Here is a 26,644-nt window from a genome sequence, read left to right on the forward strand (position 1 = left end):
ATGTTGGACTGAACCATCTGCTCGTAGCACAATGCTTTCAGTAACACATGGAGAGCTCGTATTTTGCAGCTGAGCCGACTATCTCCAATAATAATATCAAAAATTAATAATCAATGTGCGGTAACATGGAGGAAATTCAATGTTAAAACGTTTCAACAGGAAACCTTTTTCATGTAGGTTGCCCGGTCGTCATAGTAACGTTTACACAAGAGGTAGTATAATAAACGAAGATTTTAGCACGTCGAGCTAGCGAACTTCAGGCAGGGAATGAATCTAAATTACCTAACGAGTTGTTTTGATGCGTTTTAAAAGCCACCGTGGCAAGCTAGGAGTGTGATGTGATTATTTAATAGGAGTAGAGAATGTGCCTGCAGTCTGTAAACTTACACCGCCTGGTTGCACGCTTATGGACAGGCTACATTAAATAAAAAATAAAAAACAGGTTTATTGAATGTTAATCCACTTATGCAAGCTAGGTTGCTACTGTCAAGACAAGGGTGTGCCGATGTACACCACAACATTTTGTTTAGCCTACTGTGTTTTCATGTAAGTGGAGTTCGCTAACCATAGGCTAGGCTATATGACAGCTGATTGAAAGACGGTTTGTCAATGAAATCAAGCGGCTTTCGTTGAATAAGTTAACTCGGTTACTTTTTCTAGGCGTTGAAGCTGGTAATGTGGCACCGTACGAAAGTCTAGTCTACGGACGTACCTTTCAAGTTGGAAGTAGGCTATTACGTTTGCATGCTAACCTTACATTAACGCTGTTACTGGTGGAATGCAGCATGCCATAACTTTAGCTAGCGCACTAGATTTTGTGACGAAAGATTTAGGGCAAACTTGGTGGCCCTCAAACATGACTTAGTTATGAAATTATCGTTTGTTGATAACTGATTAACTCCAGTGATTCAGACCAAAATATAAAATTAGCTACCTGGTCGGCCACGGAGCGGATATTTTTGGGTTATGTCTAGTTTTAGTGTTCCACCTTTGGGCAACCTTCCACAGTGGCCTCGAGTTGGAAGCCTGCACAAAGCCCATTTTCCACGGCCACTGCCTCGAGACCGACTGCAGCCACTGCCCAATCTACCTCGCGTGGACTCCCAGGTGGCAACTTGCGCACAAGGCGTCGTGGATACGAGGGTGGCATCGCTGGAGAGAGATATTCATTTCTTACAGCAGCAGCATAAAGAAACATTGGATAAATTGCACGGTGAATTGGACGGTCTGAAGCGGGAGAATAAAGGTCAGTTTATCTAATTTAGGCTTAATTATCGGCTTTCTTTTTTATATCAAGTAAGTGTAATTATGGAAGTATGTTGTAATTATGTATCAGTAGCCTTAACGTAAGCAATTTAGCTATTTCATGAGCGTCATGCTAATGAAGCTAGTTACGAAATAAACAATCAAAATGTTTATTTAAAGCTGATCCATGAATTAGGCCTAATCATATAGGCTATTTGCATAGGAAATTATTTAATACTGCAAGTAGCCTTGTTTTAAGAATCTCATATCGTGTCTGAACATTCAGTCCTGGAATTTAAAATGTCCACCAATAACCGCAAATTGCACAATCGTATTTTTTTTTACAATGCGAAAAGAACTAGGATTGGACACCTGTTGAAAGAAGAGACATTCTAGATATTGGTTGCGTGGAAACGAGGGGTTACAAGACCAAGAAAATTAAAGATCTTTGCGGCAGCCGCAGGGCTGTCCGGTGTCCGGTGTCGTTACTGGGCAGACCAGCTCTGCACTATTGGCATTCTACCCCACCAGGAGATTTTCCAGTCCTTTCGAATGAAAGGCTTTGTTTATCCGCACAATAACTACGTGCCGAGTGGTATGCAACCTGCATAAATGGATTAGGAGATTGTTACAATAGGTTTGACACTTTATGCCGCCCTCCATAGTGGCTGTGTCGGCTTTACTTTGAACCTGCTCCTTGCCTGGTCTACATGCACCACTTTGTAATGATGTCTGTTCTCTTGCAGAGCTTCAGTACCAGCTGATCATGGATCCACCTCACAATAACAGAAAGGGTAACACCACCAGTACATGGTCATCGATGCTGAGAGCCAGTACATGGTCATTGATGGTGAGAGCCATGCTAAATGCATAACCACATATGTGGTCCTGTGTCCTCAGGCACCAGCAGAAGAGCCAATCACCCGAATCACAGAGCAGAACCTGAGCCCCAAGAGGAAGCCTCCCAAGAGCGAGCCCTGTGCGAGAGCCCCCACTCACAGCAAGCTACCCCCAGGTAACCGATTTACAGGGCCCTCACTCACAGCAAGCTACCCCCAGGTAACCGATTTACAGGGCCCTCACTCACAGCAAGCTACCCCCAGGTAACCGATTTACAGGGCCCTCACTCACAGCAAGCTACCCCCAGGTAACCGATTTACAGGGCCCTCACTCACAGCAAGCTACCCCCAGGTAACCGATTTACAGGGCCCTCACTCACAGCAAGCTACCCCCAGGTAACCGATTTACAGGGCCCTCACTCACAGCAAGCTACCCCCAGGTAACCGATTTACAGGGCCCTCACTCACAGCAAGCTATCCCCAGGTAACCGATTTACAGGGCCCTCACTCACAGCAAGCTACCCCCAGGTTACAGATTTACAGGGCCCCCACTTACAGTAAGATGCCCCCAGGTAACAGATTTACAGGGCCCCCACTTACAGTAAGCTACCCCCAGGTAACCGATTTACAGGGCCCTCACTCACAGCAAGATGCCCCCAGGTAACAGATTTACAGGGCCCCCACTTACAGTAAGATGCCCCCAGGTAACAGATTTACAGGGCCCTCACTCACAGCAAGCTACCCCCAGGTAACCGATTTACAGGGCCCTCACTCACAGCAAGCTACCCCCAGGTAACCGATTTACAGGGCCCTCACTCACAGCAAGCTACCCCCAGGTAACCGATTTACAGGGCCCTCACTCACAGCAAGCTACCCCCAGGTAACCGATTTACAGGGCCCTCACTCACAGCAAGCTACCCCCAGGTAACAGATTTACAGGGCCCCCACTTACAGTAAGATGCCCCCAGGTAACAGATTTATAGGGCCCCGATTTACAGTAAGATGCCCCCAGGTAACAGATTTACAGGGCCCCCACGTAACAGATTTACAGGGCCCCGACTTACAGTAAGATGCCCCCAGGTAAAAGATTTACAGGGCCCCGACTTACAGTAAGATGCCCCCAGGTAACAGATTTACAGGGCCCCCACTTACAGTAAGATACCCCCAGGTAACAGATTTACAGGGCCCCCACTTACAATAAGATGCCCCCAGGTAACAGATTTACAGGGCCCACACTCACAGCAAGATGCCCCCAGGTAACAGATTTACAGGGCCCCGACTTACAGTAAGATTCCCCCAGGTAACAGATGTACAGGGTCCCCACTCACAGCAAGATGCCCCCAGGTAACAGATTTACAGGGCCCCCACTTACAGTAAGATACCCCCAGGTAACACATTTACAGGGCCCCCACTTACAGTAAGATACCCCCAGGTAACACATTTACAGGGCCCCCACTTACAGTAAGATGCCCCCAGGTAACAGATTTACAGGGCTCCGACTTACAGTAAGATACCCCCAGGTAACAGATTTACAGGGCTCCCACTTACAATAAGATGCCCCCAGGTAACAGATTTACAGGGCCCCCACTTACAGTAAGATACCCCCAGGTAACAGATTTACAGGGCTCCCACTTACAATAAGATACCCCCGGGTAACAGATTTACAGGGCCCGACTTACAGTAAGATGCCCCCAGGTAACAGATTTACAGGGCCCCCACTTACAGTAAGATACCCCCAGGTAACAGATTTACAGGGCTCCCACTTACAATAAGATGCCCCCGGGTAACAGATTTACAGGGCCCGACTTACAGTAAGATGCCCCCAGGTAACAGATTTACAGGGCCCCCACTTATAGTAAGATACCCCCAGGTAACAGATTTACAGGGCCCCCACTTATAGTAAGATACCCCCAGGTAACAGATTTACAGGGCCCCCACTTACAGTAAGATGCCCCCAGGTAACAGATTTACAGGGCTCCGACTTACAGTAAGATACCCCCAGGTAACAGATTTACAGGGCTCCCACTTACAATAAGATGCCCCCAGGTAACAGATTTACAGGGCCCCGACTTACAGTAAGATGCCCCCAGGTAACAGATTTACAGGGCCCCCACTTACAGTAAGATACCCCCAGGTAACAGATTTACAGGGCTCCCACTTACAATAAGATGCCCCCAGGTAACAGATTTACAGGGCCCTACTTACTGTAAGATGCCCCCAGGTAACAGATTTACAGGGCCCCCACTTACAGTAAGATACCCCCAGGTAACAGATTTACAGGGCCCCCACTTACAGTAAGATGCCCCCAGGTAACAGATTTACAGGGCTCCGACTTACAGTAAGATACCCCCAGGTAACAGATTTACAGGGCTCCCACTTACAATAAGATGCCCCCAGGTAACAGATTTACAGGGCCCGACTTACAGTAAGATGCCCCCAGGTAACAGATTTACAGGGCCCCCACTTATAGTAAGATACCCCCAGGTAACAGATTTACAGGGCCCCGACTTACAGTAAGATGCCCCCAGGTAACACATTTACAGGGTCCCCACTTACAGTAAGATACCCCCAGGTAACAGATTTACAGGGCCCCCACTTACAGTAAGATGCCCCCAGGTAACAGATTTACAGGGCTCCCACTTACAATAAGATGCCCCCAGGTAACAGATTTACAGGGCCCTACTTACTGTAAGATGCCCCCAGGTAACAGATTTACAGGGCCCGACTTACAGTAAGATGCCCCCAGGTAACAGATTTACAGGGCCCCCACTTATAGTAAGATACCCCCAGGTAACAGATTTACAGGGCCCTACTTACTGTAAGATGCCCCCAGGTAACAGATTTACAGGGCCCCGACTTACAGTAAGATGCCCCCAGGTAACAGATTTACAGGGCCCCCACTTACAGTAAGATACCCCCAGGTAACAGATTTACAGGGCCCCCACTTACAGTAAGATACCCCCAGGTAACAGATTTACAGGGCTCCCACTTACAATAAGATACCCCCGGGTAACAGATTTACAGGGCCCGACTTACAGTAAGATGCCCCCAGGTAACAGATTTACAGGGCCCCCACTTACAGTAAGATACCCCCAGGTAACAGATTTACAGGGCCCCCACTTACAGTAAGATGCCCCCAGGTAACAGATTTACAGGGCTCCGATTTACAGTAAGATACCCCCAGGTAACAGATTTACAGGGCTCCCACTTACAATAAGATGCCCCCAGGTAACAGATTTACAGGGCCCGACTTACAGTAAGATGCCCCCAGGTAACAGATTTACAGGGCCCCCACTTATAGTAAGATACCCCCAGGTAACAGATTTACAGGGCCCCGACTTACAGTAAGATGCCCCCAGGTAACACATTTACAGGGTCCCCACTTACAGTAAGATACCCCCAGGTAACAGATTTACAGGGCCCCCACTTACAGTAAGATGCCCCCAGGTAACAGATTTACAGGGCTCCCACTTACAATAAGATGCCCCCAGGTAACAGATTTACAGGGCCCTACTTACTGTAAGATGCCCCCAGGTAACAGATTTACAGGGCCCGACTTACAGTAAGATGCCCCCAGGTAACAGATTTACAGGGCCCCCACTTATAGTAAGATACCCCCAGGTAACAGATTTACAGGGCCCTACTTACTGTAAGATGCCCCCAGGTAACAGATTTACAGGGCCCCGACTTACAGTAAGATGCCCCCAGGTAACAGATTTACAGGGCCCCCACTTACAGTAAGATACCCCCAGGTAACAGATTTACAGGGCCCCCACTTACAGTAAGATACCCCCAGGTAACAGATTTACAGGGCTCCCACTTACAATAAGATACAGATTTACAGGGCTCCCACTTACAATAAGATGCCCCCGGGTAACAGATTTACAGGGCCCGACTTACAGTAAGATGCCCCCAGGTAACAGATTTACAGGGCCCCCACTTATAGTAAGATACCCCCAGGTAACAGATTTACAGGGCCCCCACTTATAGTAAGATACCCCCAGGTAACAGATTTACAGGGCCCCCACTTACAGTAAGATGCCCCCAGGTAACAGATTTACAGGGCTCCGACTTACAGTAAGATACCCCCAGGTAACAGATTTACAGGGCTCCCACTTACAATAAGATGCCCCCAGGTAACAGATTTACAGGGCCCCGACTTACAGTAAGATGCCCCCAGGTAACAGATTTACAGGGCCCCCACTTACAGTAAGATACCCCCAGGTAACAGATTTACAGGGCTCCCACTTACAATAAGATGCCCCCAGGTAACAGATTTACAGGGCCCTACTTACTGTAAGATGCCCCCAGGTAACAGATTTACAGGGCCCCCACTTACAGTAAGATACCCCCAGGTAACAGATTTACAGGGCCCCCACTTACAGTAAGATGCCCCCAGGTAACAGATTTACAGGGCTCCGACTTACAGTAAGATACCCCCAGGTAACAGATTTACAGGGCTCCCACTTACAATAAGATGCCCCCAGGTAACAGATTTACAGGGCCCGACTTACAGTAAGATGCCCCCAGGTAACAGATTTACAGGGCCCCCACTTATAGTAAGATACCCCCAGGTAACAGATTTACAGGGCCCCGACTTACAGTAAGATGCCCCCAGGTAACAGATTTATAGGGCCCCGATTTACAGTAAGATGCCCCCAGGTAACAGATTTACAGGGCCCCCACGTAACAGATTTACAGGGCCCCCACTTACCTGGGGGCATCTTACTGTAAGTCGGGGCCCTGTAAATCTGTTACCTGGGGGCATCTTACTGTAACAGATTTACAGGGCCCCGACTTACAGTAAGATGCCCCCAGGTAACAGATTTACAGGGCCCCCACTTACAGTAAGATGCCCCCAGGTAACAGATTTACAGGGCCCACACTCACAGCAAGATGCCCACAGGTAACAGATTTACAGGGCCCGACTTACAGTAAAATGCCCTCAGGTAACAAATTTACAGGGCCCACACTCACAGCTAGATGCCCCCAGGTAACAGATTTACAGGGCCCCGATTTACAGTAAGATGCCCCCAGGTAAGATTTACAGGGCCCCACTCAGTCAGATGCCCTAAGGCAGCACTACTGAACTCCATGTCCTGTGGGCCACGTCTGCAGGCATTTTCTTCAACCATGCGCCACATCACCTGATTTCACTAATTAGTGTATCTGAACCAGGCAGGCAGAATAATTCGTGAAATCAGGTGGTGTAGTGCGCTGGAGGAGCAAATACATGCAGACACTGTGGCCCACAGGACGTGGAGTTGAGTAGTGCCCTAAGGTAACAGAGCCTCCACTTAAACATGCCCAGATCTACTGTCCTCAGTAACACTGCTCCCTGTCTGCAATCTTGAAGGATCCTGAACCCCAGCTCCAGTTGTCAAGATAACCATTGCTGTGGTTAAGCATGTTCTCTCTCATGGCTAATTGGGAACCTCTGTTTCTGAAGAGCTGGGGCAATCAGTGCAGTCATCTAGGGCCCTGTATAGCAGCTTTTTTTATGTGCCTACTATTGAGTATTCAAGATGTACACAAATTATAGTTGGATACTCAATAGTAGGCAAATATGCCAATTTGGATGAGGCCTAGGACCTAGCTTTAGGACAGAGCTACCTAAAGCTGGAGATCCATCATCCTGCAGGTTTTTATATAAACCCTAATTTGGCACACCTGATTCTACAGCTCAACGAGATCTCTAGCTCTCGAATGAGGTGTGCATGTTAGGGTTCAAGTGAAAACCTACAGGATGGTAGATATTCAGGAACGGGGTTGGGTAGCCGAGTACAGGAAATGTCCAGTCCTAGAGCCAGAGAAAAGAGTGCAGTGGGCTGGGGAAAGGTCTCTGTTGGTATGCTGTGGGAACCTTTCATGCTTGTGGTCTGAAGAGGTGGACGTCAAGGCCCGTGGTCCCAAACCGTATGGTGGACTTAACTTACACCTGCCCAATCTGTCATTTCAGTAGCGGCACAGAGCACAGTGACGCCATCTCAAAGAGCACAGACACCACGGCCCCTTCCGGGCCCGAGCCGGAGCCCCCGAAGGAGGCGACGGGAGGCCTCATCACCTCCCTGCAGCCCCTGCGGATTCACTGCAGTCCCTCGCAGCCCCCCCGCGCCCCCACCCTGCAGGAGTGCGAGGTCATCATTAGACAGCTGTACAACGCCAACAGCCTGCAGTCTCAGGAGGTGAGCCCAGACTCCACAGCCCACCTCAGCACGGGCGGTAACCCCCCCGTCACCTTCCCTCTTCCTCTTCTTCTCCTCTGTCCACGTCCGAGCCCTCTTACGCCCCCGTCCTGAGCTTAGTTCTCGGTTAAACTGCTCCTCCTCGCTCGCCCGTCTTGCACGACCGTCGGACACGCACCCCTCCCTGCGCGAAATGCAACAGCCAACCCCAGACTCTGCTCCGTTTCAGATACTGCGGGTGAAGGCTGCTCTGAAGGACATCATGTTGAGCAAAAAGATTTCCCCCGAGACCTACGTCATGACCAAGGCCTACCTGGCCGACAGCAGCAGGTGGGATTCACTGGCAATGTTTTTAAGTGTAATACGAAAAACTTCACTCACATCGGATGCGGTAGTGAACATCCATACATCAAAGGCCATGCAAAACACTTCTGGGGGGAGAAAAAAAAAAAAGTAATCACTGATATCTATTGTGTGTTGAAAAAACAAGCCAATCAGCAGCAAGGTCGTACAGCTTCTGTGTGATCGTGCAATTCAATTTTTCAAATCGCACGCAAGTCGCAAGGCCTTCCTGCTTATTGGGGTCTTATCAGCACCCCAGCACCCAATAGCCATCAATCATTTTTTTTAAGGAGCCATTGCACATGGCCTCTGACCTTTGGTTATTACCACATGAAGTATGATTAAAGAAAAAAGAAAATTGCTTCCCTTTGGCGGCAGTTATTCTTATTGCTCTTAGAGGAAGCGATTGCAGATATCGCGCGGCCTTAAAGAACACCCCTCCTGACGAGTGTCTCCTTCAGCAGAACTGAAGAAAACGAGAGGCTTCCGAAACTTCAGCTAGAACCCTTACCAAAGAGACTGTAAGTAAGCGAAGTGGGGGTATGTAATTACAACCAAAAGGTAAAGATCAACCAGATGGTCGACTTGAAAGCACTATTTCCCTTCTGTTAAAGCCAAAAGCTCCGAACTGTCATAAGTCAAGATGGCTTCAGAAACTCCTGTAACTAACCAAGGCCTGTCGTTAAGCATAAAACATGAGATGAGAGGAACTCTAGTTTAGTCGAAAGCAGGGATCATCAAATCTCGAGGGCTGAGAACTGTTGATTTTCCACCCTCCCATTACCAGGGAGAATCAGTGCCACTAACTCTTAACTGTACAGTTAATTAGCCAGGAGAAAAGAAAACCAGGGCTGGTTTGGATTTGAGGGCCAGATTTGATGATCTGGTGAACTGGGACAAAGTAAACGATAAGGACAAAAGGCACTGGCCACTGCCATTTGCTTACAAATGCGCAGAGATTACAGTAATAATAAACTGCATTAAAACATTTACGGGGGGTGTGTGGAGCGAGCCTCCAGCAGGTGGCCATTTTGATGAGCGGTCTCCTTTTCTCTTGGGAAGGGAGGGGTCCCGTCTGGGCCTGGCCGAGCGAGAGATCCTGCCGTCCCTGAAGCAGAGCCTGGCCGGGGGCGTGGCGGAGCGACAGAGGAGGCTCCCGGCCCTGCACAGGGGCCGTCCGAGGAGGACGGTGCTCTGAGAGGGACAAACCGCACCGAACGGCACACTCCAGGACGCCAAAGACACGGGACGGAGCCGCTGGCACAAATGCAACGGCATCAACACGATACTCTCTGCTATTCAAAATGTCATTTTCAACTGCCATCTGCTTTTAAAAATATAAACCAAGATGATCCAATTTGTTTTGTATGTGAAACATTATTTTGTGGTCTATTCATCTCCAGTCACAATCATTGTAAATAGTCAGAATGGCAAAACTGTTGAAAGGACAACGATAAATTTTTATCTGAACAGCAAAATATTTATTGTCGGCTACCCAGGAAAATTCGGATTATATATGCACTTAAAAAAGGTTTACATGGCAAAAGTATACAATTAAGGAGAATACATTCTTTTCAGCACAGTTTCCTACAGATGGGTGGGAAGTTGGGGAGGGATATTTAATTGCCAGCCAGAGCGAGGAGTTCATAGCCCAGCACAACAGTGGAGAAGGCAGGCTGCAGTGCAGGGTGTTCCTGTAGGGGGGCGCTACGCTGCAGACAGGCACGCCTGCCTTACGCTCTGGGCCCAGGTGTTGAGCAACGCTGTCACCGAGTGCTTATCAGGAAGCTGCAGGAGCTTTGAGGTCATGTTTCTGTGGACCATCTGCAAGAACGGGTTCGCACCTGCGGGGGGTACAGGAAGGAGAATTAACAAGCAGGTCTGAGTCATGTGATCCTGGAGAGCTGTGTGTGTACCCCATTCCCACTGGAGCTGGAACCAGGCTGGCTCATTATAGCCCTTTCCCACTGTAGAGCTGAACCAGGCTGGCTCATTATAGCCTTTCACACTGTAGAACTGGAACCAGCCTGGCTCATTATAGCCCTTTCCCACTGTAGAGCTGAACCAGCCTGGCTCATTATACCCCTTTCCCACTGAAGAGCTGAACCAGCCTGGCTCATTATAGCCTGTCCCACTGTAGAGCTGGAACCAGCCTGGCTCATTTAAGCCTTTCCCACTGTAGAGCTGGAACCAGCCTGGCTCATTATAGCCCTTTCCCACTGTAGAGCTGAACCAGGCTGGCTCCTTATAGCCTTTCCCACTGTAGAACTGGAACCAGCCTGGCTCATTATACCCCTTTCCCACTGTAGAGCTGAACCAGCCAGGTTCATTATAGCCCTTTCCCACTGTAGAGCTGGAACCAGCCTGGCTCATTATAGCCTTTCCCACTGTAGAGCTGAACCAGCCTGGCTCATTATAGCCCTTTCCCACTGTAGAGCTGAACCAGACTGGCTCATTATAGCCCTTTCCCACTGTAGAGCTGAACCAGCCTGGCTCATTCTAGCCCTTTCCCACTGTAGAGCTGGAACCAGCCTGGCTCATTATAGCCCTATCCCACTGTAGCGCTGAACCAGGCTGGCTAATTATAGCCCTATCCCACTGTAGCGCTGAACCAGGCTGGCTCATTATAGCCCTTTCCCACTGTAGAGCTGGAACCAGCCTGGCTCATTATAGCCCTATCCCACTGTAGCGCTGAACCAGGCTGGCTCATTATAGCCCTTTCCCACTGTAGAGCTGAACCAGCCTGGCTCATTCTAGCCATTTCCCACTGTAGAGCTGGAACCAGCCTGGCTCATTATAGCCCTTTCCCACTGTAGCGCTGAACCAGGCTGGCTCATTATAGCCCTTTCCCACTGTAGAGCTGGAACCAGCCTGGCTCATTATAGCCTTATCCCACTGTAGCGCTGAACCAGGCTGGCTCATTATAGCCCTTTCCCACTGTAGAGCCGAACCAGCCTGGCTCATTATGGAGTGTCCGTACCATACTGCTGGGCGTGGTCCGCCCACTGGGGGCTCTGCTCGGGGTAATCTGCGGGAATACTGAGCTGCAGGGGTGGGACGCTGGGCAGGTTTTTATCATCTGGAAGAATCCAGGAAAAGCCAGCAGTTAAAACAGGCAGTTAAACAGGCTTTTCTACATTTGTGTCAGTAAAAGAGGGCAACCTCCAAAAAATTGCCTCAATGTGCACATTACATTACTGTTATTTAGCTGATGCTTTTACCCAAAGCAAGTTACAGTTGATTTGACTAAGCAGGGGCCAATTCCCCCCTGGAGCAATGTAGGGTTAAGGGCCTTTCTCTAAGTGTGGAATTAGGAAGATATCCAATTCATATTCAAATCTAGAAGAGGGGACTACATTTTATTGAGCATTTAACTAGCCCAGAAAACTCAATTACAATATGAAGCTCTAAAAAATATCTTCTCTCAGCCTCCTCAGTCAGCTGGTTCTGAACCCATCTAAACCAACCAATACTAAGACAAACCAGCCTCAAATCAGCACTGCTTCACAATTGGCAATTAAGAGTCAACAGCAGCACTGATCTTATTGTGGCTACACTGGAGCTTGATTGAACCGCCAACCTTCCAGGTCCCAGTCAAGCACCTTAGCCACTAAGTGTAGGAGGGGATCAGAACTTCTCAGCTGCTTCTTTGGGGGGATATGCACATTCATCCCCTTTCTGAAAACGGACTCCCCAGGGGCGTGTGGCTCTGCTCACCCAGTTTGCAGATGAGGTGCACTGTCCCATTGTTGCTGCAGTGTGAGGGGTCCAGGTTCACCAGGAACTTGGAGTTGAGGCGGGCCACTTCTCCCTGGAGGATGTTGGGGATGGTCTGCCTGTCGTCGTCCTCGTGTTTCCGTTTTCGGGCAGCGATCACAGGCCCCCTGTGTGTGGGGGGTAACGAAATCCGGTCTGAGGCAGACTACAGCATGATGTGAGGCAGGTGGGCTGTGACGTGGGGCAGGATTTGAGACCAGACCACGGGGAACATCTGCATATTGGAGCAGTGAGTGACCAGGGAACCACCTATAAGCTTTCTGTAAACACCGTGATGACTCCGAATGCCAGTTATACACTACTGTATTGCTTATACAGTGTTCTTTTCTCTTCTAACACTAGACATATATTCAAATGGCACTCAAGCATGACTGTTACTGTAAAATCCCAAGATGTCTCAAAATGACTGCTATAGTATTGTTTTGAACCCCTATTAAAACTCCTTGGGATTTAAGTGGAGCCACTTCGTTTTGGGCTTGGGACTGAAAGGGTTCAAAAGAATATCTAGGGGGTCCCACTTACGCGATCGGTGGACCGTGGATGGCGGTCATGGCCGGGGCGAAAGTGCGGTACAGGGAGTGGTTGAACACAGGCGAGCGGATGTTTGCCATGACCGCTTCCAGCAGTGGCTGGCACAGGTACTGCTGTTTGGTGCTGGGCACGGGAGGTGGGGGTGGTGTTGGCTGAAAAAGGGTCACAGGAGAGAGACGCTGAAGAACGACGAACAGTCGTCCCAAGCAGACCGTCTCCGGAAGGAGACAGGGACAACGGGAATGCGATTCCAAGTCGGCGGCAGCAAGCTCACCACGGCCATGTCGTTCTTCAGTTTCTCCAAGGCGATTTCGCACTTCTGCAAGGTCTTCAAGGGACACCTGTCGGCAGAGAGATCGAGAGGCCATGAAACAGCCATCCAGGGTGGTTTGGGAGGAAGAGGCGGAGCATAGAGTCTTCGCTGTCTCTCATACCGTTTGGAAGGGTCTGTCAGGATATCTAATAAACTCTTCATCTTGCTCAAGTCCGTCTTGCGATCTGTTATGAAAACAAACAAGTTTTTGTGGGTAGGAGATGCTCAATCATAATAATTTGTTATTTAGTTGACTCTATCCAAAGCAACAAAGTCCATGAGATAAAGTTGGCAATCCACCCTCCCCAGTCATGCACCCACTACGCTACAGGCTGCCCCCAAATGATCAGTCACCAAATAGACACTAAGCCAGGGAGATGAAGCTGGGCCCCTCCCCACACCCCTCACCTTCATTATTGTCAATCTTGTTGATCATCCTTCGCAGGGGTTCGATGTACTTTGACAGCTGTTTGAGCTTCTCCAGGTACTGCTGCTCTTCTGTCTGAGATGCTCCTGCTGGGCTCATCACCGAGTTGGGGTTTCCTGTCAAACCCAAAAACCGTTAGCCGCATCGTGACCCACACCTGAGCCCTCTCTCGCCCCAGCTGTGCTCTAAAATGCATCCGTATTCTGGGTCCAACAAAGCATAACAGGAAGTGTATGAACTGTACACTGAAATTCAATTTTCACGTGAAATAAGTACAAAGTCCAACTTTACCTCCTAATTTGCCTCAAAGTTCAGTGGTCCCCACTCCTGGTGTGTGCTGGCTTTTGTTGTTGCTCAGCACTTAATTGATCAATTAAAGCAGTTAACTACAGTCAACTCACTTCACCTGGTTTCTTGGGTCTGAATTGGTTGCTGATATTAAGGCAAAAACAAAAGCCAGCACACCCTGCGACTCTCCAGGAGCAGAAGTGACTACCAATATATTCATGGAGGGGGGTAGGGTTTCTGAGAGGGGGTGCTTGGGTTTATTTGGCTGTTTCTACCTGGGGTGTTGAGGGGGCCGGGAGAGGGCACCCCGTAGTTCTGGGGGGTGCGGGCTGTCGCAGGACTTTGGGATGGCTGGGGTGAGGGGCTCGGCTGGAACCCGCCGGGGGAAGGGGTGGGACCGGAGCTGCAACACAAACACCGCCCCCAAAATAAATAGTATCGATGGCAATTACACCCCATACAGCTCACTGCCTTTCCAGTGCACTCCTGGCAGGTTAGCATTGCCCTCTGTTGGGTGGTGATTTCGTACATTCACTGGCTTCAGGAGCAGCTCAAAAGTGCTACATACTGGCATGCTAAATTCTATTTTCATCATGCAAGGCAATTTAACAGTAAAAATCCAAGCATCTGAGTTGTATTTTTTCTTTTTAACCCTTTCAGTCCCAAGTGCCATATAGCACTCAAGCATACCTACCATAAAATCCCAAGAATGCCATAGGGCACTCAACCTCTTCAACCAATCAAAATGACTGCTCTACTATTATTTTGAGCCCCTATTAAAACCCTACTAAATTCTCAAGTTTCTCAACCAAAACCAAAACCCCTTGGAATTTGGGTGGAGCCACTTCATATTGGGCTTTGATGCCAGTTTGATCTTTACTCTTTTCAGAGGACATTGCTATAAAAATGGCTGAATGAAATTATTGTTTATTATGATTATTATTAATTATTGATAAAATGTGCAATAAGCACCAGCAAAGAGGAATGCGTGTACCTTACCTGACTGAGTTGGGCTGGGAGGTGGGGGGTTGGGGCGAGGGCTGTGGCTGGGGAGGAGGGGGCATCTGAGGGGTCTGCACCGGAGAGGGCGATGACATCATCTGATGTTGTGGGACCTGCAGATGGGGGTGGGGGGTGGAGGGTAAGAGCATAATGGGATCACTTGTGTGTGGAGATCAGAACAGGAGGAAGGAAAGGGGGGTATAAAGCACGTTTGAAGCCCTGCCTCTTCAGCTCTCTGGGTACAGCATCACACTCTGTACAGCATCACCTCTCTGTACAGCATCACCTCTCTGTACAGCATCACCTCTCTGGCCCCTAGTCACCTTGGACTCCTCCTCCGAGGACTTCAGACTGAAGCTGAAGCTTGATGCTCTTCTCATAGAGAGCAATACTGCTGAGGCTCCTGGGCAATCCCAGTCACCTCCTGAGGAAGCTGCGGACCTTCCAGTCCAAGCTCTCTATGATGGAGAAGGGGGACTTCAAAGACAAGCAGCAGCTGAAGTATTCTTGGTAGGATACCATGCTAGTAAATACCATGGGAAGCCCTGACTACTGCTTGGTCCACTGCTCTCAGCAAGCCCTAAAGCTCCTGGCAGGTAGAGTGGACTGATGCAGTTTCCTTCAGGCTGGTGTTGAACACTTCACCAAGGCTTTTCACTGGCTTCTTAGAGACCGTTGGAATTAAAGTCCCTGTAATGCTAAAGCAGAATCTATCCATGACTTTGCCCTTCTTCAGCACCAGTGATTTTGATTTTGCCGGCTTGAACTTCATCCTTGCCCATTGAATCAGTGTCTCCAGCCCTTGTAGGATGCACCTGCTTCCTGGGACTGACTCAGTGGTGAGCGTCTTCTGTGCCATTGTTTCTGGCACCTTGTCGGAATCCTTGTCGAACTGTTGCCAGACAGCCACAGACCTGCAAGACAGGCTATTTGACTTGTTCGGAGGAACTAGTTGGGCCACCTGGTGGTTCGGGCTCTATGGGGTGCTTCTGAACCTGGCTACTCCTCCATCTCACCAGGTAAGGTACCTGTACATTGTGACACTCCTGACCTACCAAAATGTCATCCAGGTCAAGTGAATCGTAAGACCTCGGCTCAGGCAGTAAGAGCAGTCGTCTGGCAGTCGGAGGGATGCCGGTTCGATCCCCGCACGGGCTGTGTTGAAGTGTCCCTGAGCAAGACACCCAACCCTCAAATGCTCCTGACGAGCTGGTTGGTGCCTTGCATGGCAGCCAATCGCCGTTGGTGTGCGAGTGTGTGTATGAATGGGTGAATGACAAGCATCAATGATACAGCGCTTTGGATAAAGGTGCTATATAAATGACAACCATTTACCATTTACCATTTCTTGCAGACCTTTCCACATTTGCATTCCATACTCGTAGTTGGTTGTCCATTACAATTAGTCATCAAACAATTGGGGTAATCTCACATCCCCCGCCCCCCACCCCCAGACACCACTGGGAGTATTTCTCTGTTGTAAGTTTCGGGTCTCATTTGCAGTTTAGGTTGGCAACCCGCCCTGATTCCCAGCTTTCCCTCTTTGAACTGTCCGCTGACTCTCCGGCCGTCAACAACCTAGTAGGCACCAACCTATTCCTGGCCATCACTGGTTTTGCCAGCAAAGGGCTTGATGAATGAGACATTTCCTACCATATAAGTTTCTGTACAAAATGATCAGTCAGATTAGGGAGAAGGAAGGATGATTACCTGACCTCATGATTACCCAGGCTGAAGGATGAACAACACTACAATTTTAATGGACAGCCTGACCCAAGTGTGGATACCTGTGGAACTGGACCAGAGTATGAGTGCCTGTGGCATGGCACCCTAGTTGAAGTGCCTGTGGAACTGGACCCTCGTGTAAGTACCTGTGGAACAGGACCTGTGGAACTGGACCCGTGGAACTGGATCCCAGTGTAAGTATCTGTGGAACTGGACCCCAGTGTAAGTACCAGTGGAACTGGACCCCAGTGTAAGTACCAGTGGAACAGGACCTATGGAACTAGACCCTAGTGTAAGTACCTGTGGAACAGGACCTGTGGAACTGGACCTTAGTGTAAGTACCTGTGGCATTTGCTGGCCTCCCATAGGAGCAGAGTTGGGTGGAATGGCAGAGGCTGGGTTGACTCGCGGAAGCCGGGGCATTCCAGATCGGGCCATCATCATCTTTGGCAGGACAGAGGGACAACAGACAACAGTCAGCGAGAATAAAAAAGAAATGCAGCGTGCCAGCAGGCAGCACACAGGCGCACACACACACACACACACAGAATGGGCAGTGGAAACCGCACCGTAGAGCTGCCCCGGGGGCTCCGTTTGTCAGAGAATGTGGAGACAGGAGGTGGACGTCATGACGACCCCACCCATCCCCAGGGCAACAAGAGCATTTGTGTGGGAACGCATTAATTCTCTGTACTCTTCAGGCAGGGCCACGCAGGCCTGGTTCACTCAACCAAAGTACTGAAAATGACAATATTTGGCTCTTCACCTTAACTTGGCTCATTATGCTGTGGAATGTGCTTCACCCCAATTACCAGCAATACATGACAGGTCAACGTCCCTATTTTTATTGAGGTCCTTCATGAAGACCACATAAGGGGAGGAGGTATGTGCATGTGTGTCCGTGCGCGCACGCATGTGTTTGTGTGTGTGTCTGTTCCCTACCAAACTGGAAAAGCGTACTGTTGGAAAACCAAATGAAACACGGTGGTAATGGAAATAGTGATTGTACTGCAGAGAGCAGCTGAAGGCATGCACGGCTCCAGGCTCCTGCGGCGTTCTCACCTGCGCGGGTCCGGCTGCGGTGAGCTGGGCCTGAGCGGCTGCCTGCTGCTGCGCCGCCTGCTGCTGCTGCTGAATGGCCCGAGCCTGCTGCGAACCGGGCCGGCGGGAACACACGCGGGCACACACGCGGGCACACACGCGGGCACACACGCGGGCACAGACACACATGCACATACAGACACGAAAAAATAATTTCCCGTTTTAGCATCCAGGAGAAAAATAGGCTATTCATGACATCGTGATCGTTACAGCAATTGCAACCACCCTAAGACGTTAGTGGGATTTACCTGTATGGCCTTCAGCTGCTGTTGGTGCTGAGGGCCCAGGCTGCTCATGTGCTGGGTGGCCATCTGGCCGGCCAGAGACTGGGGCGTCATGGCCTGCTGCTGGGAGTGTGGGGGCAGCTGCCCGGAGGGGGGCTGGGGTCCCTGCGCCTGCGTCACCATGTGCTGCACCGATTGCTGCGCCTGGGCCTGGTGCTGCGACTGCAGCTGCTGCAGAGCCTGCGCTTGGGCCTGTGCTTGAGCCTGCGCTTGGGCCTGAGCCTGAGCCTGGGCCTGCGCTTGGGCCTGCGCTTGGGCCTGAGCCTGGGCCTGTGCTTGGGCCTGGGCCTGGGCCTGGGCCTGAGCCTGTGCCTGGGCCTGAGCCTGTGTCTGCTGCTGCTGCTGCTGCTGCTGGATCTGCGCCTGCTGCTGCTGCAGCTGCACAAACTGCTGTTGCTGCTGGATCCGCAGCTGCACACGGACACAAATTTTCAGAGTAAGAGTCTTAAAAGGTCGAACAGGTTCACAACCCCCTCGCTCAAATTAAAGGTTGTCGTGGAAGAGGGATTATGGAGACAGATGTACAGTACATAAGGATTAAATTTGCCAAAATTAATAAAAAATATAATTCATAAATAATATAAAATACAATTACATTCCACTATACATTCACATTTTATTTAGCAATAATTCTCCATAACAATTCCACATTTATTTATATCATTATTAATATAATTTAGGCACCATTAGTCCTCCATCAAGGAATGGAGAACATCTTTGACTGTTCCATTGGCATTGAATCATAACATTAATGAAGCCTGATGCATGGGAGAATATGCCTAAAAAGCAAGCACTCTTGCAACAGGTCTCAGCAAAGCACAATTACTAGCCAATGTCATCCACTTGCAACTTGACTGAAGTTCTGACACTTTTCAAATCTGTTATATAGGCTTAATTCATGAAAAACATTCATTGAATTCAGGTAACAGAGCCAGTATGTGTTAAAGGTACAATAGGTCATTTCAAACTCCTAACGGTCAAGAGAGGAACAGACAACCTCAAACCACAACACTGTTTAGACTTCCCACAGTGTTAACGCGTAATATGAAGCGTTATTAAACAGTTCAGTGTTCTCCTGCACTGTTTTGGAAAACTGACAGTGACAAACGCAACAGAGCCGGCCTCTTTTCGTAGTGTTCCAGTAAGAATATGTTTGCTGAACAGGTGACTTTGAGATATTGACTTTGGTGTGCTCCACAACACTATTTATACTTTTCACTTTAACTAACCAACTATATTGTGAGCAAGCAAGTTATTTGGCTGCGTAACTAGCTGATTATATAACTAAGCTATGATGGTCTACCACAAATGATGCAAGTGCAGCTTACAGTTTGAGCGAAATAAAGGTTTACGGATGATTGAACAAGTAAAAGGAAAAGTATACAGAGTTTTAGTGATCGCTTGTCTGAAGTGCAATTTGGGCAGCTAGACGAACAATCACAATAAGCCCCCAGAATGCCATTGGCTGTGGCAGTTGGAACCATTTTTCAACCAATGAGCTTTAACTGCTGTACAGCTGTACAATGTTTTGATGTATTTGGCAGCCCGACAAATGTACACTTTGAAACTTGAATTTAAGAACTATAAACACAGGCAGAGGGTGAGTCAACATGTCAGTGAGCCTTTCAATAATAGGTTTTCAATGGTCTGGTAACAATGTTTTAACACAAAAATCGTACCTATTGTACCTTTAACTTTGAAAACACAAATCTATTTTTTACATTATTCTGCCTTTGTGGGCATCATAGCAAGCACAGATTTGCAAATAAACATCTGATAGTTAGCCAAGGGGCCCCATACCTGCTGTGGATTCTGCTGTTGCTGCTGCTGGTTCTGTGCCTGCTGTTGCTGTTGCTGCTGCTGTAGCTGCTGCTGGAGCTGCAGTAGTTGCTGCTGCTGCTGCTGCTGTTGCTGCGCTTGGATGTGCTGCTGCATGGCAGTCTGCTGTTGCTGCATGGTCGTCTGCTGCAAGGCGGTCTGTTGTTGCTGCTGCAAGGCGTTCTGTTGCTGCTGCAAGGCGTTCTGCTGTTGCTGCGCCTGGTACTGCTGGAACTGCTGCTGGTGTTGCTGCCCAATTGGCTGCATCTGGATGGGCGGTGCTGGAACTGTGGGCAGTGGTTAGAGGACCGCAATTTTAACTCCCAGGTTTGTGGTTCAATTCCCAGGTAGGCACTGTTGTTGCTTCAAGTACTGTAGGACATTTTGCATAATTGTGCCTCTCTGCAGACCCCCAAAAGGAAACAGACTGTGTTTACAATGTTGACACAGGGTCAGCAAGGTTTGTTGAAGACAGTGCTCATCAATACAAGACTATTGCACACATCATTGCGCTGCCTTTGCACAATTCACCACCTCAGTGGAATACTCCCAGAACCGTTTTAAGTTGAAATTGTACTGGATAGATGGGTTTTCTTTAGATAGCTAATGCTGTGAGAAATAGTTTGCAGTCACTGGTGGCGTAGTACACTGGTTGCTGAATAAAGATCTTGATATACCAATTTCAAATAAACCGCAGATAATGCAAGTTACCTGTGAGTCAGCATCCAGCTGTGCTACAAAGGTGAACCAGGTTTGTTTGTTAGACATACAGAGGTAACATCAGCAGGACCATTGTTGTTACCGCCATCTTGTGACTTAGCTTTAATTGATGATTTGTTGTTTTCCTGCAAATCCTGGGTATATAGAGGGAAACACGGAATGGTTTGAGGAGATTCGCTAATACAACCTCCTGTGGGCCATTTGCGTATAGCCATTTATATTACACATTTCCACACTGGCATTCTATTTGTGCATTGCAGATCACTTAATAAATTGTATTCATTTTAACCTGCATCCTCTTGACTCGCACTACTGCACACTTAGCAGTTCGGAGTCCTAACAGACATAGACATAGGATACCTGCACCCACTAGTCACTCGCCTATACACTAATGCCGTCAGAGGAGACATAATTGTATCATTGTAGGCTATACAGGCCAGAGGCACGTCCGCGTCTACACAGATAGATAGTGATCTTAGAGAGCCACACTTTTGGCAGACATTTGCAGTTCCTTTTGTTGAACTGTTAGAACAGAGGAGCAGTTAAACATATATTTTTGAATCAGATATACGAGAGGACATTTAATTAACCCTGTTCCAGGAGCGCCTGGTAAGACTACAGGCGTTTCCTTCGCCTCTCAGATACTTCCGCTTTTGTTGTATGTGGGGGGTTCCTACAGTTGGTGACCCCGACGCGATAGGTCTGACATGGATGAAAACCTGTGTCAGCTGTGGGGACTACAATATCAAGCTGTCCAGGTAAATGCATGTGAAGCTGCCCTGGATAAAGACCATATTTTCTGGAGATGGCGTTGACATTAGAACCTAATTTTGGTGAAAATGTAGTCAATTTCAACAAACTTTTGAGAGACAGTGTACTTCAAAGAAATGAAGCCAGCATCCTTTTCTTGTCGACTGCTATAGAAGCGGGAAAATGGCCCCGCTCAGAGAGGAAGGCGCGTAAACTCACTGGACTGGGGGTTGGAAGGGACACCCTGCATGCCATGCTGGGCCATCTGCATCTGCCCCAGGCCCCCCATGTTCCCCATCTGGGCACCCGGAGGGCGGGGACCGATGACCATCCCTCCAGGGCCGCCAGTGCCCACTCCAGTCAGGTTCTGCAGGGCGTTCATGGGATCTGGTCCAGGACACAGCAAGAGGACGTATCACCACAGGGAAAGCAGCAACATGTCTACAATGGTAATATCAATAATCGCTCACTCAAACCGGCCCTGTCCTGTCCTCGCCTCAATGCATTGCTAATTTCCCAATCTCACCTGCCCAACACAAAACTCACAAGCTCACCCAACGCAACACAAAACTCACAAATTCAGCCAATGCAACACAAAACTCACCAAACACAACACAAAACACACCAAACACAAAACTCACAACCTCTCCCAACTATCCTTTGCTGCCAAAAACCCTGAGATGTGCAATTTTAACTGTAAAGAAACCAAATTCAATACAAGGCCAGAACAAGCTCACCTGGGCCTCCTTGTGCCTTCTTGTCTGAAAACCATGGAAAATAAATAAATTAATAAAAAATTAATAAAAAATAAAAAAGAGAGAACAACACAGATTAACTGTAATAAACAGGATAGAAAAGACTGTTTACAAACTTTACATTCTTTGTACAAAGATTAGCCCTGTGTGATTGATATCCACAACAAATGCACAAAATGAAGTTCTTACACTTGCTACACTCTTAGGGGAGAACCCTGTAGTGTGTATACAAACGTGAACACTTACGAATGTCTCTGAAGTGTATGATCAGCCTTGCTACCAGGGACAGATATTCATCCTGTATTTTTCACAACAAACATAAATTGATGTGAGATGCACAGTTTAACACATCACACTCTCTTTAAACCATGGTGCACCTCATTCACTAATGATTTTTTAAAAAGAAAGCAAGGTTACTCACTCTGGACTTGGCCTTGACAAAGACATGATTTTCCATGTCGTTGCTGGACTTGGCATGCGGAGTGCCTGCCTTCCGCATTGCCTCCTCACTGCATAGGGTAAAATCATACAGGTTTCCACTGGAGCTTTCTTTCTCAAAGTGTGCTCACAGTCTGCTACTTTTAGTTCACTTCTCCACCCATTAAACAGAATTTTCCACACAGCCAATTAGCAAAATTAGTTTTGGACCTTAGCCAACTACCTAGCTATGCAAGAGGAAAATGTGTTCAGCTACCTACCCTGAGAGCAAACAAGGACAGAGCATATTACTGGCCTAGTTCACAGGCAGACCTGTTGTACAGATCATTTAGCTCAACATTTTATAATGCTTATAAGAAGTAGCTTCCTCCTCTACCTGCCTTTTCATTTTATTTTACAGAACTCAAATGTCATATAACATCAGCAGTGCGCAACCTGTAAATATTGTTTTGTCCCCTTGCTTGTTCGGTTAATATTTAGGCATACTGTATGAAATTATTGATAATCAAGTTAACAATACTGGAATAAGTTGGGAAACCTTTTTCAACATAGTGCTCATTTCTTTGCATTCAGGTAGGGTAATGGTTTGCCCTCAATACATTACAGCCTTTATGAATGACAGCAAAACACATGAACCGGTCATTCTTTCATACCCCTCAACAATTACTGGAGTGAAGTCAGTCATTTTGTCACAAAATCAAGGCACCTTCACAACAGCCAACATTTGAAAGTGGAACAATGTGAGATGGGTCATAAACTCTTTTTAAAAAATCTGTGTGTAGCAGAACTGAATCGTGACAGCCTCCCCAGTTTCTTCCTTTTGCCATTGTCTCAATTCTCTGCGACTCGCCATTGGAGCTCGGCCCCCACATTACTGCTTGCAGCTAAATTTGTCAATCACATTTTCATTAACATCAGTTATACATTTCAGTCGTGTTCAAGTGTCACAAAAACGTATTTTATCCCTTCCTCCCCTCTATTATTGCATATTTGCCACTATGTTTTCAGGTCATTAGACAAAGGTAACCTGAGAAAACGTTTCGCGTCATTTAATTTATTTAATGAAAAAGGTTATCAGACACCCATGTGAAAAAATTATTTCCCCCTTGAACTGGTTGCAATTGAAGTCAAGTGTTGGTGTCAAATGGCATGTAACCATCGAACAATAATTTCCGCTTCAGTTTCAGACTTGCATCATTGTTTGTGTAGAAATATCTCATTTACAAGTCAGTTATGTTACGGTAGCATTCATTGTTCGCTTCTTTCATAGAGAAAGCACTCAAACTGTTATACGGTTCTCGTTGCTTTATTTAGCTATAATAACGTTAGCTAATGTATTTTGTTCAGTTAGCCTAACGTTACTTACAAAACCGCTGCCGCTAGCCTATAAAGTTCGACATATGTTGGTTATTGGTTGTGGTTTAAGCGTTTAAAAAACATTTCGGTATTTACTCTGGTTTCAAGGGAAAAGACAGAGATAGCCTATAGCTAGGTAAAGTTACTTTGAATTAATGCACAGATTCGTGGTTGGCACAGATAGCCTATTTTACTTAGCTAACATTCAAATAACTTGACGTTTGTTTAAAATGTAAATACTACTCACTAGACAGTGTGGTTTAGCTAGCTAACCTCGCCTAGGTCAATGTACGTAGCTTACACAGGGTTGACTAGCTACCTAAATTAGCTAACGTTGGCTAGTCAATAAACGTGCGTTAGCTTGTTAGCTAGGTAGGCAAAGTAAATGCACCAGTTGTGACGACTTCCTTTCTAATACCCAATACCAACAATTAGAATCTAGGGTTAAAGTGTAATAAAAGCACTAGGAAAAATGTCACATTAGAAAGTTTGAAGTGTGGCGACGTCTTATGAATGGAGTGGTTATTGGTGGCTAACGAATTAGCTAGCGTTAGCCGGCATCATATTTGCCTCTAACCTCGGAAGCTATCGACCTACCTAGTGCTAGCTAGCTAGCTGTCCATTGGTTAGTTATGTATTTTGCAGAACAAACACACAGTAAAGCTACCTTCCGAATTTGGCTACTGTCAACTATCAGTCGTCTCGAGATAGCTAACCCTTATCTTATAGCAAGTAAACCTGTATTAATGGTCAACTCGCTGCCGAACTAGCAAGGAAATACAGGAACACACGCGTTGCCTGCTGTGACGGACGGTGTGAAGCACGGCTCCACAGTTGCTCTGCCATAGGTGCATGTTTTCAGGAAGAGAGAAAACGTAGCTAATGTTCGATCAGCTATTTTAGCCAGGTAGTAATCCATTAAATGAGCCTGCTAGGCTGCATCTTTTCCCCCACTGAAAAAAACTAACCTAACAACGACACCAATGGTGCATGTGCGGCCTATAAAGAACCTGGCTTTGCAAAATAAGACACCACAGTAACCATATCGTGTTCTTAATATCTAGACACGTGCACTTAAAATAGGGGGGGGGGAATAAGAATTAAGGAATTTCAGAACTTACATCTGCGCAACTACTTTCTGTCGGAATGCAGGACTCCTCCATTCGCTGTCCGGACCTGCTACTTCCATTGTCAGCGTAGTAGTAACGTTAGCTCTAGCTACAGCTAACAGTGAATGAGTGGGTTCTGCGGGCTTGACGTATGACAACAAAAATGCACGTCCGGTGTATTTTTTTTTTTTTTTTTTCAAAGTAAGAGATCACGACTCTACGGAATTACAGTATGTCCAGTGTCTTTAAATCTACAATGTCATAATGCCAAACATACAGAATGTGTGTATCATTCTTAGGAGAATTTGAACTAAAACAAAGGGTTGAATTAAGCTGAGAAATTGATATGGCCTCGTAACTGAACCCCCCCCCCCCCAAAAAAAAAAGAAAAGAAAAAGGGAACTACATCTAGTGTAACTGGTTATAGAAGAGCACATTGAACTGTGAATTATTGTTATTGTTGTTCGGCTTTTTTTCCATTGTGATTGTGAATTTCAGTGATGTAAAAGCACATGCTAAAACCTCTCCCCATCTGGATCTCTCCATTTCCCTCGGGGATACCACACTCACGCCGTCACCCAGTGCAAGGAACCTCGGCGTGGTGATGGACAGCAGACTGTCCCTCTCCGAGAACATTGTGGCGGTGACCCGGTCATGCAGGTTCTTCCTATACAACATATGGAGAATCCGCCCCTTTCTCACCCCCTACTCGACCCAGCTCCTGTCCCGCCTGGACTACTGCAATTCCCTCTTGGCTGGCCTCCCAGTGTCTGCCATCAGACCCCTCCAACTCATCCAGAATGCAGCAGCTCGTCTGGTCTTCAACCTTCCCAAATACTCACACGTCACCCCCCTGCTTACTTCCCTCCACTGGCTGCCTGTCATGGCTCGGATCAAATTCAAAACATTGGTGCTAGCCTTCCAAGCAGTTAAAGGGTCTTCCCCAGCTTATCTACAAAAAATCATCAGACCCTACACACCTGCCAGACCTCTTCGTTCAGCCTCCACAGGCCGCTTGGCACCTCCCCCTCTCCGAACCTCCACATCACGCTCACGACTACTGTCTGTTCTGGCTCCACGGTGGTGGAACGAACTCCCCGTTGAGGTCAGAACTGTAGAATCTCTCCCCACCTTCAAGCGCAAGCTGAAGACACACCTCTTCAAGCAGCACCTCTCCCCATCCCTCCCTACCTCCCTGTGAACCTTAATTGTTGTCTCTGTGACTTGCTTTGTGTATCGGTATTTATAGTTGGCTAGGTAAGCAGTGTTTGGATAGTTAACTTTGGTCACTTTTGCTGTTTGTTTGTTTTTTTGTTCTCACAGGTTGTACAGGTAGCAGTTGAAATTGTACTTCCCTCTAGGGTCTTTCAGCGAACTTATCCCTGGTTATGGGTATGCACTTTGTTGTACGTCGCTCTGGATAAGAGCGTCTGCCAAATGGCAAAAATGTAATGTAATGTAATGGTGGATATTGTGTTGTTCCGATGTTGCTAAACAGTTTTTGCTTCATCTGCTTCGTAAAAATAATATTTGGCTGCGTTTGCCTTGAATGAATAATTATCGACAATAATTATTTATGAATATAATTGCATTATAATTTGCATTACAAGTATTTATGACCACCATATTCTCCTCCATA

General features: G+C 47.6%; 2 protein-coding genes across 5 annotated transcripts; one reads left to right on the plus strand and one right to left on the minus strand.

The window, feature by feature from the left end:
- Window positions 1-189: 189 nt before the first annotated feature.
- On the plus strand, window positions 190-9,968 carry si:ch211-222n4.2 (uncharacterized protein LOC101885505 homolog). Of its 2 annotated transcripts, XM_061263687.1 has the most exons (8): window positions 190-546; window positions 1,009-1,246; window positions 1,992-2,039; window positions 2,146-2,260; window positions 8,044-8,269; window positions 8,499-8,599; window positions 9,076-9,132; window positions 9,674-9,968. In XM_061263687.1, exons 1-8 carry the CDS (start codon window positions 466-468, stop codon window positions 9,807-9,809), a joined length of 1,002 nt encoding a protein of 333 aa, XP_061119671.1. In that variant the 5' UTR covers window positions 190-465; the 3' UTR covers window positions 9,810-9,968. The 2 variants fall into 2 exon arrangements, with proteins under 2 accessions (XP_061119671.1, XP_061119672.1); XM_061263688.1 differs by having other exon boundaries at window positions 191-1,246.
- Window positions 9,969-10,069: 101 nt separating this feature from the next.
- On the minus strand, window positions 10,070-25,150 carry med15 (mediator complex subunit 15). 3 transcript variants are annotated; one of them, XM_061215935.1, is made up of 18 exons: window positions 25,018-25,150; window positions 22,524-22,611; window positions 22,349-22,400; window positions 22,085-22,108; window positions 21,567-21,734; window positions 19,860-20,164; window positions 18,024-18,470; window positions 17,737-17,823; window positions 17,017-17,118; window positions 14,947-15,062; window positions 14,223-14,350; window positions 13,641-13,775; window positions 13,354-13,417; window positions 13,194-13,260; window positions 12,911-13,071; window positions 12,329-12,495; window positions 11,592-11,690; window positions 10,070-10,455 (listed from the first exon to the last, which is right to left on the minus strand). In XM_061215935.1, the coding sequence occupies exons 1-18, from the start codon at window positions 25,083-25,085 to the stop codon at window positions 10,319-10,321; spliced, it is 2,415 nt and encodes an 804-aa protein (XP_061071919.1). In that variant the 5' UTR covers window positions 25,086-25,150; the 3' UTR covers window positions 10,070-10,318. The 3 variants fall into 3 exon arrangements, with proteins under 3 accessions (XP_061071919.1, XP_061071918.1, XP_061071921.1); XM_061215934.1 differs by lacking the exon at window positions 25,018-25,150 and adding an exon at window positions 24,688-24,841; XM_061215937.1 differs by lacking the exons at window positions 22,085-22,108; window positions 22,349-22,400; window positions 22,524-22,611; window positions 25,018-25,150 and adding an exon at window positions 20,589-20,731 and having other exon boundaries at window positions 21,567-21,698.
- Between the last annotated feature and the right edge of the window lie 1,494 nt (window positions 25,151-26,644).

Source organism: Conger conger, chromosome 12, assembly GCF_963514075.1.
Source record: "Conger conger chromosome 12, fConCon1.1, whole genome shotgun sequence".
NCBI classification, from domain to species: domain Eukaryota; kingdom Metazoa; phylum Chordata; class Actinopteri; order Anguilliformes; family Congridae; genus Conger; species Conger conger.